Genomic DNA, 18620 nt, shown 5'->3' on the forward strand with positions numbered 1-18620 from the left:
TGAGAGTGACCATGAGCAGCACATGCAGCTGACAGCACTGCCTTGCGGCTCTGCCCACGGCATAATGCATTAGTGCTGAAATAAATAAGTGCAATTATTTTATGATAGTGCCATAGAAGATCTTGACTGATAGACTGTGTTCAAAGTTCAGGTATGTGAACACAGTGCTGTGTGTAGTGACCAGGAATCTGATGATTGCAGGTTTGTGGGCTAGAGTTAGCAATGTGCGTAATATATTGGGAGGTGTTTGCTGTGTCGGATGTCACTGAGAACTGACTACTGTGGGATGTATTGCAATGCTGTACTGTGATTGTGATAACCACGCCCACCAGAACTACTTTTTTAACATTTTGGTTCAGTGGTTTTAGGCGTTTGCTTGGGAAGTACCCAGTGTGCAGATCGAATCATCATGGCTCCTCCAGATTTTCTAAAGATGTCCTGTAGATTCCGTGGAATTCAAGGTTGTATAACTTTACCATGTCAGGGTCCAAAGGTAAGGTTCCACTACTATTCGACTTTGCTTCGAATCCTCCGGATTTTCTCAATATTTTTATATTTATTATTATTTATTATAAGGGGTACCTCCTTTAGGGCAATTATGGGGGACTCTTAGCCTCAGAGAAGGTAATAAAGAGCATTCAGAGAAAACTCTTTGTTTTACTCTAAATGCGTATGAGTGTTTCTCCTACCACTGCATTTTATTACTGCATTATACACTTTACTATGCAAAATTATTTTACTATTATATAAGTTTGCACAGTTACATAGCTGATTGGTTACAAAATGTGAACATTAAAAAGGATTATAGGATTATACAGTTATCTTGAAGGATTGCATGTGAACATGACAGGAAAACATTTTGTAAGATTAGATTACAGTAATAGATTAATACCTTTACCGACTCCAGAGCAGTAGTCGTACATGTTGCTGTTTTGGTCTGTATGACATTGTGATTGTTACCAGCACTTATCTTTTCCAGATTCAAGAGAGCCTGAATGGTAGCCGTCAGCGTTGGTTTTATGGTGGAAAACTGCTTGGTGACCGCTTGCTTGTGTGTGAGTGCAATATCGTACATAATTATATCGTCCAAGCCATTATTTCCGAGGACTTTATAACAACTGTTGATAGTTGAGGATCTGAGGAGGATTATAATTACATAATGTTGGGGAAATGTTATATATGTGATAATTGACGTGTCATAACTAGTGAGTGAATGAAGTCGGTGTGATGCTCATGGATTATTTTATGGGATAATTTTATTGTGGAATTTTTTACCAATCAGCTGAGGTAGTGCTAAAACTTATCATGATTTAGTATTATAGTACTCTAAGCTGAGGATATACTTTTGACTGGTGATGAAGCTTTGATTTAAACATTTATATTTCTTTAATCTTGTGTTGGTATAGTTTCCAACTTTGCCACTAGAATGATAGTGTAGATTATTAAGTTATTCAAATATAAATTGAAGGATACAGATTGTGTACAACATTTGACAGTGATTGTAATGTGGCAACTGATGTTCAAAGTTGTTGTTTTTGTAGGAATTACTAAAATGAACTTTGGTAGGAATTAAGGCATCCAAAGTGATACTAAATTATTTAGTTTAAAATATTTATGGTAAAATGTAAATTGCCAAGTCAGTTTATTTTCATTGTCTAGAAAGTCAAGGAAATTTAAGCACTGCGAGTTATTTTACGATTTGACACTATGAACATACATTTTGTTCTTAGTTTTAACAAAAAATATGGACACAAATTTTTCACCGAATTACTTGTTAAGTTATTTATAGTGATTTTTACATGTGCTCACTTTAGGTTAGGTTTACAGTATTTTATTGTATAAACACTGGTGAGCTTTGTGTGTCCAGCGTGATAGGCCTTCCAGGTCACTTATTTTGTATTCTGGACGGAATCTTGATGCAAAGTGCAGCATTTTATCGTAGTGAAATAGTTTTATAATTTGACCGGTGCAGGTTCTATTTGCCCTGAATCGCGTGTTGTTTAATTTACTGAGCCAAGATCTCTTGACTATGTCATACTTTTTGTGGCATTAAAACTTAGGAAATTATTAAGTAGTTTTAGTGTTGTAATGCACTAAATTGGTTCATCTTTGGAAGAGGTTTACTTTGTAGCTCAGCTTATTGGTTTCTGTATATGAATTGCTTGTCAGCAATAGCATTTATAACATTGGAATCATTCAGTGGTATCTTAAAACTTAAGTATTTATCAATTATTAATCATCATAGATCTTGTATTTATCTATACTTATCACTGAAAATTTATCAACAGCTCAAAATGCATTTATATATACAGTACTGTACTTCAATTGTGAGTGAGGTAACATGTGGGTGGGATAACGAATAGTTCTTGTTCATGGAGCAGCAGGAAACTTGAGCAAGATTGTTTTGATTAGTAAGCCTCCAGATTTTTCTTGAATATTCATGTATTTGGCAGAAATATCCTGCATTTGTGTATCTTATCATAGCATGAGTTGTGGAAAAGTTGAATAATGTGCACAAATCGAGACAAAAAGTATCATTAGTATCATCTGAACATAATTTGTTTCAGAATGTAATGCACTGTTGGCATAGATTTAATTTAAACTGTGATGTCTTCAGTAATAAGTTGTGTTTGTTTTTTTAAGCATTGTGGAACTAGAGTAGCATAAAGGCAGGAAATTCTACTGAGGGGGGTGGGGGGGGGAATTTAGAGTTAATCACTAGCACTTTAAGTGGATTGATCAGAGACTAAGTTGCAGCTAACCTTTATGCAGAAGAAAATTCTATTAACATCTCGTTTTGATAGTGGGAGTGTAGTACACAGTGATGATAATACGTGTATATAGAAACCCCAAGATGAAAGTAGACTTTATTTGTAGATATTATTATATGCTGATAGTCTACTCTCATCTTTGTGTGTGTATCTATATTATTTTGTTTTTAAAAGCTGTTTTCGTACACTTGTAGTTTTGTGGATCACATTATTGTCACGATGCAAGCCAACTTCTCGAGCTGCTTGGGTTTAGATGTGTTATTAAATATATTTGTTTATAGCTTGGTAGAACAGAGGACTTAATTTGGATGAGTTAAATGCACAAGTTTTTAAATTTACTTTATTAAATAGTGCAAGTATTTTCGATTAATGTTTATTCAAGCCCCTACAATGCCCCAGTATGTATCAAGTATGTTGCATAAAGATAAGTTTGCAATCTGATTCAATTGCTTGTCAACCTATGCAACTCTTTAATGACTAGGGTCCAACTGAGTTCATAATACTTGCATTACTTGCTGATGACTCCTCCACCAACTCCTTCCCTACTACATGGCTCACTTCCCTGTGGTGTGATAATATACACACACAGCATCTTTATATTACCTTGAGCATAACATGCATGATGTAATTTGGCATTAATTACATATATTAAATTCCCAAGTAGAGTGCTGCTATACACCTGTTCAGTCCAGCCAGAATTGTAACAAATTGTACAAGGTTTTATGAATAAAGGTTCAAAATCAAAAAATCTAAATATTTCACAAGATGAAGGAAGTTACTACACATTATTTATTACTGGATACAAGAGACTTAAGTTGAGATCCCCTGCTGTAATAATTCACTAGGACAGGTAATTTTTAATTGAACCCCTTGCTCAGAGGTCAGACTACACCCGAATCACGCAACCATATGTCCTCGGAAGATGACAGGCCTAAGGCACGTTGTAGAAACTCTAAGCAACTCCTCTCATTAATTTACTTCAAAGCTGTTATCTTTTGTCCTATTCATAAAATCACTCGGACACCACTATCCACTTATTAGAGTGACCAGTAAATGTTGAAAAAGTTAAACAAAGATGCGTTCACATGTTTTTCTCTTAACATCTGAACCACGAGCACTTTCTCATGTACATCTGCCCCTTCTTAGTAGTTGCATGACCAAGGATCCCAGTACTTGTCTGACCCCTCGGGCATGTCTACAGAGACCAGGAGCAGCTGTAATGGTACACATAGTCACTACACTGTTACTTGCCCACTTACTTTGCCCTTACTTGCTTAGTTACTTTCCCCACACAATATAGTGACCAAAGCTGAACTCCAACATCTAATTGGGCTAATATAGCCAGAAAAAAACTGAAGAATAATATCAGATGTCTTGCTTCTAACACTGCTAAATATGAAGCCCAGTATGAGGATCTCTGTAGTACAGCTGGATTTGTTCTCTACTGACAATCGGGAATCCCGGGTTCGAATCCCAGATGGGACAGAAATGGCTGGGCACATTTCTTTTTGCTTAATGCCTGCTGTTCAGTAAATAGGTACCCAGGAGTTTGGCAACTGTTGTGGGGTTTGCCTTCTGGAGAAGGTCATTTAGAGACCTTGGAGGAGGGAAGGAGGGGAAAGTCCCCGTGATATAAGCACAATGAATATATATACTTAGGCTGCCTGTCCCTGACAAAAAGAAAATGAATTAAATTTACATTAGTTTGAGCATTTATGAATTATACATGTATGTGTTGAGCTTCTGCTCCTTACTCAGGCCTCAGTTCCCTGCCCATCATCTCTCCTAGAGAGCCGGCTTCAAATGCTGCTTAGACTCTGCTGTGCTGTCAACCTTTGCTTTTGGAGTTTTTATGGCTAATTTACAACTATTTTTATGGGAGACAGATGAGAGTTATTCATTATTTAAGTCTTCCTCACTTCAGTATGAGGTAGTATTGCACTTGTGCATTTTGTGCTTGATCAGTCTTACCATTTTTTGTGGTAAAGCCCTTTTCTTGGTTGTTTTGAATGTGGCCTCATGCCCAACACTATTGCCTCTTATGATTCACATCTTGAGGAGCCATTGTCATTGGAGTTTGCAGGTGATCTTTTTTCTGCTTCCTTTATCAAATTTGGCTGTAGAATTTTCCATCTTTGCCCTGCCAGTCATTTGAAACAATGCTGGTCATTGGACTTAATTCTAGACTTAATATTCTCCCAGAGGTTTTTAATTCTTCCCTTAACACTTTCGCTCACCCCGCGCGCCACCCCTCAACTGTGCGATATGGGCCCCAGCAGTGTCATGGGAGCGTGCGTTAATTCCGAAAAGTGTATACTCTCTTCAACTTTGTCACCTCAATTCTCCTTCTACGAGATTAAATTTGGTATCATTGTGTTCGCAATAAAATTCTCTACAGCACTAAATGCATATAAACTCCAAAAGCCCGGCTAATTACCCGCAGCAAACAGAGAAAGTGCGAACGAGTTACCCGGGGGCGCGCAAACGGGATAAAATGTTTTCACTATTTTCACTCTGGTCACCTCAATTTTCGTCCTAGGTCTTTCATTTTGGTCTCAATGGGTTCGTAATAAAATTCTCTAGAGGAACATTAGCATATAAAATAAAAAACCTGGTCACGCTCCAACCGCCGACGAGTTGAAGACGGGCCACGCGTTAGCCGTGAGTGAGCGCTCAGACGCCTTCCTGCTACACTCCCAATTCCCGCCCTTTTCAAGCCTTTCTTTCGCAATTTTCTTCCTGGAAGGGCCTTGTTCATGATTACTATCCATCGTGGAGTAAGCGTAGATAGTTTCTAAAGCCGCAGTAAGAAATATAGCCACGGAAAATAGTCGAAATGTTCACACGTTTGAGATGCAAGGGGAGGCACCATTGGTCACAACAGTGGGGCAAAAACAATGGGCCCACGACGTGTGCCAAGCCGCCTGAGGGCCACGAGGCTCAACAAAGAAAATGGGAAGACATCGGCGCACATTTTAAAACTAGTCCCCAAAAAATCGGAAAAAACCTGATTTTTGGCGATTATTTAAAGTGGATGACGCAATGCTGCGTCATCCCCGGTATTACCAACAGTAAACGGATGATGCAATGCTGCGTCATGCCCGGGCGAAAGTGTTAATTGAAGATGACATTAAAAGCTGTATTTTTGTTGGCTTTGGCTACTGGTAATAGGTTAGATCAGCTTCACACCCTTTTGGCATTCTTCAGGGTTGGATTATGGTGCAGGGGCCAGATTTGTTCACCTTTGGCCTCTTCCTTTGTTCATGGCCAAAAAAATGAAGTTCCTGTGCTACATTGTGGTTCTTGCCATTCCACCCTATCTTGTTATCTTGATGATTTCGGGGCTTAGCATCCCCGTGGCCCGGTCCTTGGGCAGGCCTCCTCCTTTGTTACACACCCCCAGGAAGCAGCCCATAGCAGCTGTCTAACTCCCAGGTACCTATTTACTGCTAGGTAACAGGGCCATCAGGGTGAAAAAAACATTTTGCCCATTTGTCTCCGCCTCTACCAGGGATCGAACCCGGGACCTCAGGTCTACGAATCTGAAGCGCTGTCCAGCCAGCTGTCGGGCAATGGTCGGGCGCAAATGAACCTGACCTGGTTCATTTGCCCGACCATCAAACCGTTCTCCAATGGTGGCACTGTGTGGTATTTCAGGATAGCTCGAGCCTTCACCCTTACAGACTGGTTAGTTACCATTATATTCCTTACCTTCATTTATCCCTGATAAAACAATAATGGATAATGAAAGGGTGACAAGTATCTAGCATAGTGACATTATACTGGTGTGGTCCCAGTGGTTCCTGGCTCAAGAAAGCATCTGGGGTTACTGGCTTGGAAAGCAGCATTTCACTACACTTACAGACTTTGCATGTGTATTCATAATGAAAGTTTATATCTAATAGTAAAAGTATTATACAGATATACATTGTTAATAAGGCTTTTTAATTTTATGATCACTATTGATGTTGACCAGCTAAAGAAAACAAGAATTACATGGACTAGGATGTTTAAGACTTTACAAACTATTCTTTCAATAGTTTGATAGATCAGTATGTGCTCAGTATTTTACTGAGGTTTTGAAATGTGTAAAGTAAGTTTTAACCTTTATATCTTTCATTTGTATTAATATATAATTTTTTTAAGGGGGGTTGCAAACTGTGTGTGTAAACTTTGAAAGATCAGAATTGGGTTCACAGATTTCTCATTTCTCATAACATGATGCATTTATTAGTCAGTTGGAAGTAGAGTAAAATATACAGGTTAGTAGTCTGTAGAAATGCTCTATTGTATTATGAAGAGAAACTACTTATGCAATGATTTTATAATAAATCTTAAATTTTAATTGCATATGGTACTGTATGCAAGAGATCAAAATTTTACATTTTATGGTTTCAAAATAACTGGATTTTAATACATATGATGATCTCATGATGACTAGAAACATATCCTATAATTTGTCTTAGGTGACATAATGTTACTCGATGTTACTTATTGGTCCATTGCTAAAATCCTTGGGGGAATATGCCTCCTTAAACATTTCCCACCTTATATCTTTCTGCTCCTGTACTTGCATCTTTAATGCTATCTGGGAACTTAAATACTCTGTACCAAAGATAGTGCTATAGTGTATAGCAATCTGGGCTTGATGCTTTTTGATATTGTTACTTCCTAATATATTTTAGGATCAATGTTATGTATTTAATTTTGAAAGCAATTTCATGTTTAATTGTATTAATTTAAAGTGCCCGTTCTTGCTTCTGGAAATTTTATTATGATGTACTTGTTGTCATGGCTTGAATAGCCTGACCCTTTCAAGCCCTGTTACATGATACTGGGCTTATCTACAGGGGTGGTAGACAAGGCACATGCAGGGGTAGGCATTATTGTTACATGGGTGAATATAAGATGTTGGCTGCAGCAGGATGCTGCTTCTGAAAACTTTCCTTTTAAGACTGCTCATAGTCTAGTTGATAGCGTTACGGCCTCACACGCGTGGGGTCCGCGGTTAGAGACCCATACAGTCCAAGTGAAATACACATTCCATGAATGTGTGTTTCCACGGAAGTGTGGGTGGCAATTTATAAGGTATAGGAGTGGTTAGCTTGGCATATACAGGAGCAAGCATGATTTTATATATTTAGGAGTAAACAAGTTTCAAGTACAATTGTGATCTATGCTGACTTTGTGTATTGTCCTCGAGCTTGTCCTTCATTTAGAAGCAATAACACTATAATTGCTTTTGGCTATTTCTTGCAGTGTTTGTGATGACTTTTAGGCATACAGTAGTTGAGAGAACTTCAAGCTCAAGCTGACAAAAGTAAGTAGTACCTGTACAAACAATGATTCTCTCCAAGTTAGGCTTTATAATTCTTCATATATGGACCAGGTTTTGTTATTACGGAACTGTCTTTATTATATTTATACATAAGGATAAAACCAAATTTTATTTAAAGAACACAAATTTTCTGAGTTACCATATGTTCCCCAAATGGAATTCTTACAACGTGTCGAGCATATCTTGCTAATACTCATTATTATTTATTAATGTTGTGGTCAAACAGTGGGTAAATTTTTTGTGTGAAAGAATGTATGAAATGTCATGTCCGTAGTTAGTAAGAGTGCTTCACTGGAAGTGCTTGTCTGTCACTTCTTAGCCATGTTGTTTGAGGCTAGTCTTGTAAGTTTATATTGTCTGCATCTTGCTCTTGTACAGAGCCACTTAGTGCACATTCATTTTAAAGAGCATTAGGTATTTATTTGAGGTGTTCTGTTTGGTGAGCCATTAATGTTTATGAACAATTTGAGCATGATAGTATGTTTGTGAGTGTGATTCTTATTATCACAAGGAATTAGGAAACTTGCCATTGTGTATACAGTACATTTGATAAAAGGAGAAGGCCTTTTCTACACAGTAATTAGCACATGCATAGGGAAGGGGAGACCAAACTTAAAGTATTTTCTTACCATCTGCCTTTCAGTATAATCATATTCATTGTTGTTGAATATGATCTATGTTATTGAACATACATACATACATACATATACATATACAGTGGCACCTACGATTGCCCCGACTTGCGATAATTTGGAGTTACGATGTAAATTTGATTGAAAAGTGCGACTCGACTTACGATAGTATCATCAACTAATGATATTTGTTAGTACATGTTTGGGTCGACTGAGTTCGTGATTCCTGGTCACGTGGGTCGACCTGCCTCAGTTTATTAGAGCTGCCCGCTTAGTGATGATCACGCCTATAAGAAATTCTGTTTTTGTGGGGATTTTTTTGCGTTTTGAACATAAAACTGATTACATCATGCCATGGGGTCCCAAGAAAGTCAGTGGTAAGGTTCAACATATGGAAACCCATGTAAGGATGACCATAGAGCAAAAACAAGAGATCATTTGTAAATATGAAGATGGTGTGCGGGTTGTTGAACTAGCTATGCAGTACAACAAATCTCGGGCAACGATATACACCATACTTGCTAAGAAAAAGGACATTATGAGTGTTAAAGTAGCAAAAGGTGTATCAATAATCACGAAACATAGAACACAAACACTTGAGGATGTTGAACAGTTATTAATTTGGATAAACAACAAGGAGTTAGCAAGTGATAGCATTTCAGAGGCCTTCATTTGTGCAAAGGCAAGAAAATTGCATGAATATCTTCTAAAGAAAACCCCTGGAACGAATAATGCAGTAGTGAAAGAGTTTAAGGCGAGCAGGGGTAGGTTTGAGAAATTTAGAAAAAGTAGAATTCATAGTGTCGTAAGGCATGGGGAGGGTGCCAGCTCAGACAAACCAGCGGCTGGGAGATTTATTGGCGAATTTAAAGATTTTGTGCAGAGTGAGGCATACCTACCACAAGTGTTTAATTGTGATGAGACAGGGCTATTCTGGAAAAGATTGCCGAAGAAAACATACATTACCAAGGAGGAGAAGTCATTGCCCGGACACAAGCCTATGAAAGATTTATTCTTGTGTTGTGTGGTAATGCGAGTGGCAATTTGAAAATTAAACCCTTGCTTGTGTATCATTCCGAAAATCCAAGGGTTTTCAAAAAATATAATGTGCAGAAAAACAAAATGTGTGATGTGGAAGGCTAATGCCAAGGCATGGGTGACTAGGCAATTTTTTACTGAGTGGGTGAATGAAATGGTGTGCCCTGCCATCAAAAAATATTTGCAGGAGAACAGTTTGCCACTCAGGGCTCTGCTTCTCATCGACAATGCTCCTGCCCATCCTTCAGGCTTGGAGGTTTCATTGATGGAGGAATTTAGTTTTGTTACAGTAAAGTTCCTTCTTCCCAACACCACTCCTCTACTTCAGCCTATGGACTAGAAAATCATTGCCAATTTTAAGAAACTTTATGAAAGGGCACTTTTTTCGGAGATGTCGAAGTGACAGATGCCACACAACTCGCCCTCAAAGAATTCTAGAAAAAACATTTCAACATTTGTAGTGCTTAAAAACTCATAGACAAAGCCTGGCGAGAAGTGACTATAAGAACCATGATCTCTGGCTGGAGAAAACTGTGGCCTGAATGTGTTGCAGAACGAGACTTTGAGGGGTTTGAGCTTGAACCTGAAGTGCCTCATGTTGGGGAAATTGTTTCTCTGGGCCGGCAATTGGGCTTGGAGTTGGATGGTGCTGATATTGAGGAGTTGGTGGAGGAACACAGCAAAGAACTGACCACCGAAGAACTCCAAGCCCTTCAAAAGGAGCAGCAACAAGAGGTAGCTGAGGAAATTTCTTCAGGGGAGGAGGAGGCAGTACAGAATGTCCATTCCTCTAAAATTAAGAAAATGTGTGTAGCATGGGAAGAACTGCAAACTTTTGCTGAAACGATTCACCCAAATCAAGCTGCAATAGGCTGTTGTCTTAACCTTTTCAATGACACTGATGCATCACTACAGACAAATGTTAAAATGAAGGGAAAACAAGTGTCTCGAGACAAATTTTTAGTGAGACAAACAAGCAGTGAATCACAACCAGGTCCATAGTGGTATGCAGACAAAACATAGTGAGTACCCCAGAGTAAACATCACTGCCTGATGTGATAATGGAAGGGGACTCCCCTTCCAAACAGTAACACCTCTCCTCCTTCCCCCTCATCGCCATCTTCCATACGCCATCAAGAATCCTCCGTAAAGGTAAGATAAACATACGTACTGTGTTGTAGTTAGAGAAAAAAATTGTATTCAGTATAAAATGTATTTGTAAATTAATATTTTGGAGGGTGGGAATTCCCTTTATTTCTTGTGGGGGAAAAATCACTTCGACTTACGGTATTTCGACTTAAGATACGTTTCTGGGAATGGATTACCATCGTAAATCAAGGCCCTCTGTATATATAATATACAGTGGCAACACTGTTGGTGGGAATGATCACTGGGGCTCCTGGAAAAACGGTTCTTACTGCGTCTATGATTGGTTGGCTAGATGAGAGGATTTTGCACTTTGATGGATTTATCAATTGATATATCATGCCATTGTGATTACTTTGTGGAAAGGAATTAAAGAACTCTAACAAAGAAAATGATTAGTAGTGGTTCTGGATAGTAGAATGTTACCAGAGGAACACACAAAGGACTTTGTGCGAAGAGCATATGCTGTGCTTACCGACTTCAGAATCGCTTTTAATTACATGGCTACATAGCCTTCCCGGCTTGGTGCCTTCTTTTGATAATTACTTACTTTTAATTACATGGATGGTGAAAGACTGGAGACACTGTTCATTCCTTTGTGAGACGAAAATTAAAATATGCAGCAGTTGTATGGTGCCCATATCTCAAGAAGCACATCAATAAACTTGAATAGGTCCAAATGCATGCTACAAAATGGCATCCAGAACTGAAAGAAAGAGTTATGAAGAGACATTAGAGGCATTAAATATGCCAAAACTGGAAGATAAGAGGGGGATATGATCACCACTTACAAAATAATGATGGGAATTTACCAAATTGACAGGAATTCCTGAAACCGACAACCTCAAAAGGTCACAGATTCAAGCTAAGGAAACAAAGGTGCAAAAAAATATTATGAAGTTTCTTTTGCAAACAGAATGGTAGATGGGTGGAACAAGGCAAGTGAGAAAGTAATGAAAACTGCCAAAACCGTTTGTAGTTTCAAATCGTTAAGACAATGCTACGAAGACGGGGACACCATGAGCGCGACTCTCATCCTTCAACTACAATTTGGTAATTACACTCGCTCAATGTCTTCTTCAAATTATTTTGATTCCCATTCAAATGTTATAGTATAATATATTGTGAATTCAGATTGAGAGAGATACAGGATTTTCATGCAGTGGTATGCTGTGTACAAGATATTCAAATGCATAGTATGCTCTATATGGCCACTGCAGCAGTGAGAGCTGCGAGTTCTCGTGCCTTGTTATTTCCAAGTTTTGTTTAGTGTGCGTGTTTTATAGGCATTTTGTTGGGGTATTTATCAGTTTGAATAGTGTTACCAATTTTTGCTCTCTAGCCTTAATCCATTTACGAATGTAAAGTGTGTGTAAAATAAATACTGTGTGTAATGATGAACTTTATGTAAATCAGATGATACACTAATTTTTGGAAATTAATTTTTCTAGCTCTACACCTTTGTTATATACAGTGAATGAAGCTTGAAAATTATCACACAAAAAATTGATAAAGGTCCAGGGGCAGGCCAAAATGTAGTCCCTTTCCTTACATTTAATGTGTGGAGGTTGGGTTATTTTTTAAATTAATAAAAAATACTGTATAACCAGGATTTCATTCAATTTGGTTTAGAAGTGCACAATAAACTAGCATATACTGCGGCAACAATCAGAAATGGGTTGAGAATAAGCCTTTTTTTTTTTTTTTTTGAGAAATAACATGATTTCTAGATGGAGGTTGTTCCCTTGAGCTAGCATCCTGCATAGAACCACAGGGACACATTTTGCCAACAAAACTCAATGATTTCTTTACAGGACCAGTGACTTTTCAAATACAGTATACTGTATAGTTAACCAGCAACATTCAAATAATCTTGTCAGGTAGCTGGGCAAAGATTGATTGATAACTTAAACCATCCCAGACAAAACACTATAAAACAAAAGCAACTCTTGATTTCTCAAGTATTAGCTCCATCCAAACAAGGAAGGATGTAATTGTGGTAGCGGCACTGATTGCCCAGCTGGGAGTTATCAGAGTAAGAGCTAAAGTCTCACGATATAAATTTCTGCTGGCTGGGGGTTTGTTAATGTTCGTTCATTTGTATTGTAGCAAGTTTCCATCTTCCTCGTCAACTTTCTCTTAGTTTGGGATTGGATACAGTCAAATCTTAACTTGAGCTACCATGAGGGACTAACTTGGTATAATAAAGTTAAGGACATTCTACTTGAGAATGGTCCAGGACGGACCGAAACGTTGTCGTCCCTTCACCTTCTCGGTGAAATTAGCCCGTAGTGTGGGAAATATTAGGAGTATGAATAGCAACTCTGTTAATATTGCTCTAATCATGTTTTTAATGTTTTTGGTAAATGGACTCAATGTTACAAGAAAAAGTTGGGCCCTTGGGAAAGCCATTGAGAATATTTAAAACCAAATTCTATGGTTTTTCATTTTGCAATTTCTGTTTTCATTCACAAATATGGGTCTCTTGGAGGCATCTCTGGTTGCAACAAATTGGGGTTGATCGCATATAATTCATTGAATTGTGGTTGAACTGTATTTTTGTTTACTCATTTATTCATTTGTGTGTTGTTAGCTTAAGAATGGACTCGAATCAAATCATATCACTTAAACTACAGTATATCTATTGACCAAATATGAAATATGGACATTGTGTATCATTAAAAAATCCTTAAATGTTGCATACAGTACTGTGTATGGTATGCATTAAGAATTTTCAATAAAGTACTGTACTGTATAGGCATTTCATTTTTTATAATTTTCTTAAAATATTCAGTATTTATTACATGTCGTGTATGATTCAAGTTTGCATATACCGTACACTAGTATGGCGTTAAAATTTTGCGCTTTAATTAATGGGGTTTGTAGCCTTTTCTGTCCGCTCTCTTCATGCTTGTGTTTTGCCCTATCCTCTTTGCTGATTTATTATATGTCAGAGTCTCTAATTTCTTTGTGTTCTTTTTGCTAATTTCTCTTTGCTCAAAATTACTAGGTTAAGATATGGGGTATTAAAGCCTGCAAAATTTTGTGACAAGTCCAACTTGTAATACACTGAAACTTGTTCTATACTGAAACTTGTTCTATGTGACCCTGTTAATTCTATACTGTATATTATTTGCCACTGGTACTTAATTTTATAAATTTGAATCTTGTTTATGTAAGTGGATTAAAATAGTAGAAGAATTTTAAATAATATATTCAAATATATAGTTTTTTGTGTGAAGTGTAACTGTTCCCAGGTTAAGAGTGGGGTATGGAAGGCCCGGGTGCTGAAGGCCCGGGTGCTGAAGGCCCGGGTGCTGAAGGCCCGGGTGCTGAAGGCCCCGGTGCTGAAGGCCCCGGTGCTGAAGGACCCTGGTGCTGAAGGCCCCGGTGCTGAAGGCCCGGGTGCTGAAGGCCCGGGTGCTGAAGGCCCGGGTGCTGAAGGCCCGGGTGCTGAAGGCCCGGGTGCTGAAAGCCCCCGGGTGCTGAAGGCCCCCGGGTGCTGAAGGCCCCCGGGTGCTGAAGGCCCCCGGGTGCTGAAGGCCCCGGGTGCTGAAGGCCCGGGTGCTGAAGGCCCCGGGTGCTGAAGGCCCCGGGTGCTGAAGGACCCGGGTGCTGAAGGCCCGGGTGCTGAAGGCCCGGGTGCTGAAGGACCCAGTGTTGTTGTGAGTGCTGGTGATAACTGTAATGGTAGCATAAGAGGGGTGTTTGGCAGCATAGAATGATACCTATGCATTTCTCTATCTTCTCGCTTCAGCAATATTATTGGTTTTATCGTCTCTTAACAGTTATGTGTCTATACAGTATTATAAAAACTTACCATACGTCCTTTTTTTTTTTTATCTCGATAAGATCCACTGCATTTATACTTTATACGGTACTACTCCTGTCTGGCAAATGTATGACTGGTATATTACTGTATGATGGTTTTGTTCACCGTAGAGAGTTATCTTTAATAAATGACACAAAGTTTGTGCAAATTTGGTTTTCTGTATGTTTTGCAAAATATTGAACTGTAGTTCAAAAGATTGATTGTCATTATGTTTTTTATTGTACTTGAAATGTATTCATACTTCAGGGAAGTGTTTAAAAAAATAATTTTATATAATTGTTCCTACTAGTATTATATTTAGTTTTTTCAACTGTATACTGCTGCATGGTCTTTGGTTATGAATGGTTAGGTATAGACAAGCAGTGCTTTATGGGGTCTAATAAGAACACTGCTAATTGCAAGATGTAGGCAATTACAGGTATGTAATATAAATGTATTGAATATTTCAGAGCAAATTTTTCGGAAAATACATCCGGTAACAATATAAAAAATACCGAGCTGAAGCCATTTATTCCCAGCCCATCTTGGCGGTTGCACACTCATTCATAGTTTACAAAACTAACTTATTCCCTATTTACCCTTACAGGCATTATTTCCTTTTATCATTCCTGTTTTGAACCATTGATTTTTAGCATTCACAATTTAATTAAACAATGTGAGAGGTTGTACATCCACCCTGTTTACCTTGGGTGCACACATTACTGATTGGACCAGTTGTTAGTGTGTGCGAGTACCTGCCGAATTCAGGGCCATGGCTTCAACTCGGCATGGACCAGTTGGTGGTGTATCTGAGATGTTCAGGGTTGCGGGTTTGATCCCATTGTACAACATCCATATTTATTCGCACATTTTGTTCAGGTTATTTCATTATTCATATTATTTTTCATTATTCATAATTTATTTTGTACCAACTGTAGCTCATTACCTGAATACCCTCACACTGTCATTTAGATGAACTTTTCTGGCACTTCTAATATGTCGACAAAAACAAGTGATTAATGCAATCAAGGTGTACATGGAGAATGAAGTATAGTGTAGTGCTCTTTAATATGTAAATAAAAATTAGTATAATTGCACAAGGGATAGACTTTGCAGTTCAATTCCTGATATATAATTAGCATTAATGTACTTCAATGTGTTTTGGACAACTTTACAGGTTCAGGTAATATTGCAGATGGAAGTACATTTTTAATGCCACATTTCTCTCTCAAAAGTTAAAAAAAATTAAAATTGAATATAGCAACTAGCATTGTTATTGGCTTGGTTTCATTTGATCATTGTGTACCATCATTTAGTGATGGTACAATCACTGACAGACATTAACATATTGCAAGTATACTTTACTTTGTCAGACAAAAATTGGTTCGTATCAAATAAGTTTTATCACAGGTAGAAGGTTTTAGTTTTTAATTCCTCTCACATTTTTGTTGTAAATTTCTGGATGAACTCAATGTGTAGTACGAGGTCAAAATATAGTGAAATCTGTAGCTTATTGGGAGGTGTAAACTAGGCAGAGTAAGTTTCAATGCATATATATACTATTTACCATTAAAGGATTATAGTGAAGGGATCATACATTTTAGAAGGTGATACAATGTCAGAGTTCACATTTGATACATTACTTCCTGTGTGTGTTTTCTACAAGCTTCAGGTTCTAATAGTTTTGTTTTAAGAGGAAACTGCCTTACTGCTGTAGTGCCTAAGGCTTTTAATCACATTTATCACAAGATCTGAGTGTCAACAGCAGCACCCAGCACTAAATACAAAACTTTGAGTGGCTTAATATTCATGTATTTATCAGAAAGGAATTATGTGATTAAAAGAAATCTTGGAGCCATATTTATGAAATTTTCTCATCAGAGAGCAGGAAATGTTTAGTTGTATTAAATGGAAAGTGTTTAGTACAAGGCTATTTTGTTTTACTAATCTATATTGGCAACTGCTATAGTAAAACATAGAAATACGAGCCGCTTTATATATCAAATGTGTTCCGCAGTTTTTGTAGGATATGCATTGCTAATCTAGAAGGTCTCGTGTTATGTACAGTTTATGAAAATCTTTTAAAACTATGATGCATCAGGTGGAAAGTTTGTTAATATGGCAAATAGATTTTATAAAGACCCTGTTCAGTTAAGATGAGCAGAACTTTACTGTGATTATCAATAAAATCAGTATCACTTGTATGTTGTTTGAGTTGCATTCTCTTTTAGGAAATAAATGTTGTCTTCCACAGATTTTTGAAAATATGCAGGATATATTAGCAACAAATGTTCACATTTAACACCAGAAATGCATTTTAGCCAATATCTACTATGTCTTGTCTAAAGTTTATACATTTTAAGTTTCTAAAACTTATTAACCATTTTAAAACATGGTTAATACATGCAACTCTTTATGGAATCCATCTTCTATATAAGGATAGAGAAAACTCTTGGGGTTGGTGTTCGGCACCTTCTTGTCTTGAGTGTTACGTGCCTATTGCCTGAGGCATTGCTCACACACTTCTCCAGTACCTCTTGGGGTGTGGATGCACACTTCTCCATCTGCACTCCTTAGTACTACCTAAACTGGCCATGGGGTGCCTCGTGTATTCATCAGCTTTGACTTTGACACTTTGCATTCTTGGCTCTGCATCACTCTGACTTGTGCCTCAACTCGGCCATTTGTTCTTCTCTAACCCAAGCTCTCAGTACTTTGTTGGGCCCCTGCAAAGTCCCAGTTACACTTGTACTGAACTGCATCGCTCTCCCTCTTGAGAGCCCGGTACTTTCTTTTGCCTTACTTTGCTGCTAGGATTACATACTTTCATGCAAAGAATGTGGGCATCTGTGCATGCTCACCATGTGTTCCTTTGTATTGAGCAGACCTTATACCTGTTCATAGTCCCAATTACTAAATAAGTGTAGTTACAGGATGAGAGCTATTCTTGTGATGTTCTGTCTTCCCAGTACTCTGTCATATGATGTTTTGAAACTACTGGTAACTAATGGCACCTTGGTATCCACCACCACCACACTTGGTCCAACCATCTACACCATTCTTTGCAGAAGAGAACTTGTAATGTTTTTTCATGTTCCTTTCATTTCCTCCTTACAATTTCCCAGTCCTTTTGTAACCTCTAATTGAGTTGCCCATGAGTTCTGTTTTGGCATATTCCTGCCTAACACTATAGTTTGACTAGCTTGTAGAGTTGCACCGAGTTCAACTCCAAATTTATATTTTTTCTCTATTAACCTCTAAATATTTGTTCCCCCTTCAGTTTCTTGTCTGCCAATAATTGTTTTCTATTGTAATTAACTCAGACCTTTCATGAGCCTAAATGTCTTTTAATTATATTGCTTGCAATTTGATAAAATTCAACATTGGTTGTATCTTTAGCAGGTATAAGCCAGTCAAGTTTTGTAGAGTTCCCAGCCATACTGGTCTCGTCTCCAGGATCCTTGCATACGATGCTTTGAAAGAAGTCTATGCCATCTCCTGAAAACAAATTCCTTACTGATTTCTACCCTACCTGTTATTAATAATGGGATGTGCAACTGCTGGAGAGATACGGTATGTAATTTATTATTTTAGTATCTATAAAATGTGACCTATTTCAGTGGTCTTCCTCCTCTCACCAAAATGGGACGTTGGAAAACATTTCTGGCCGAGTTATATTACTGTATTGGCCACACAAGAATAACTCGTGGTCACTTGTTAAAACAGAGCCCCACACGCACATGTCAGACCTGTCTTGTTCTGTTAATTGCTCAGATTACTGGCTTGATTTTTAGAATGATCGGTAATTTTGTTTTTTCAGCATTTCTTTGAAATTGGTTGTCTCTTGAACTCTGGTTAATAAACCTATTTGACGTTGCTATTTT

The 18620-nt window shown here is 37.9% G+C and overlaps 1 protein-coding gene across 3 annotated transcripts in view; it reads left to right on the plus strand.

Annotated features, from left to right (window-relative positions):
• LOC123767361 (ubiquitin domain-containing protein 2) overlaps positions 1–16938 on the plus strand; it is a 50086-nt gene extending 33148 nt beyond the window's left edge. For all 3 annotated transcript variants that reach the window (XM_069312992.1, XM_045757007.2, XM_045757008.2), the window contains one exon: positions 980–16938. In XM_069312992.1, the coding sequence (XP_069169093.1) occupies positions 980–1132 (153 nt within the window). In that variant the 3' untranslated portion in view covers positions 1133–16938. The remainder of the gene's footprint in view (positions 1–979) is intronic.
• The last annotated feature ends 1682 nt before the right edge of the window (positions 16939–18620 follow it).

The sequence above is a fragment of the Procambarus clarkii genome, chromosome 74 (assembly GCF_040958095.1).
Source record: "Procambarus clarkii isolate CNS0578487 chromosome 74, FALCON_Pclarkii_2.0, whole genome shotgun sequence".
Taxonomy (NCBI): Eukaryota; Metazoa; Arthropoda; class Malacostraca; order Decapoda; family Cambaridae; genus Procambarus; species Procambarus clarkii.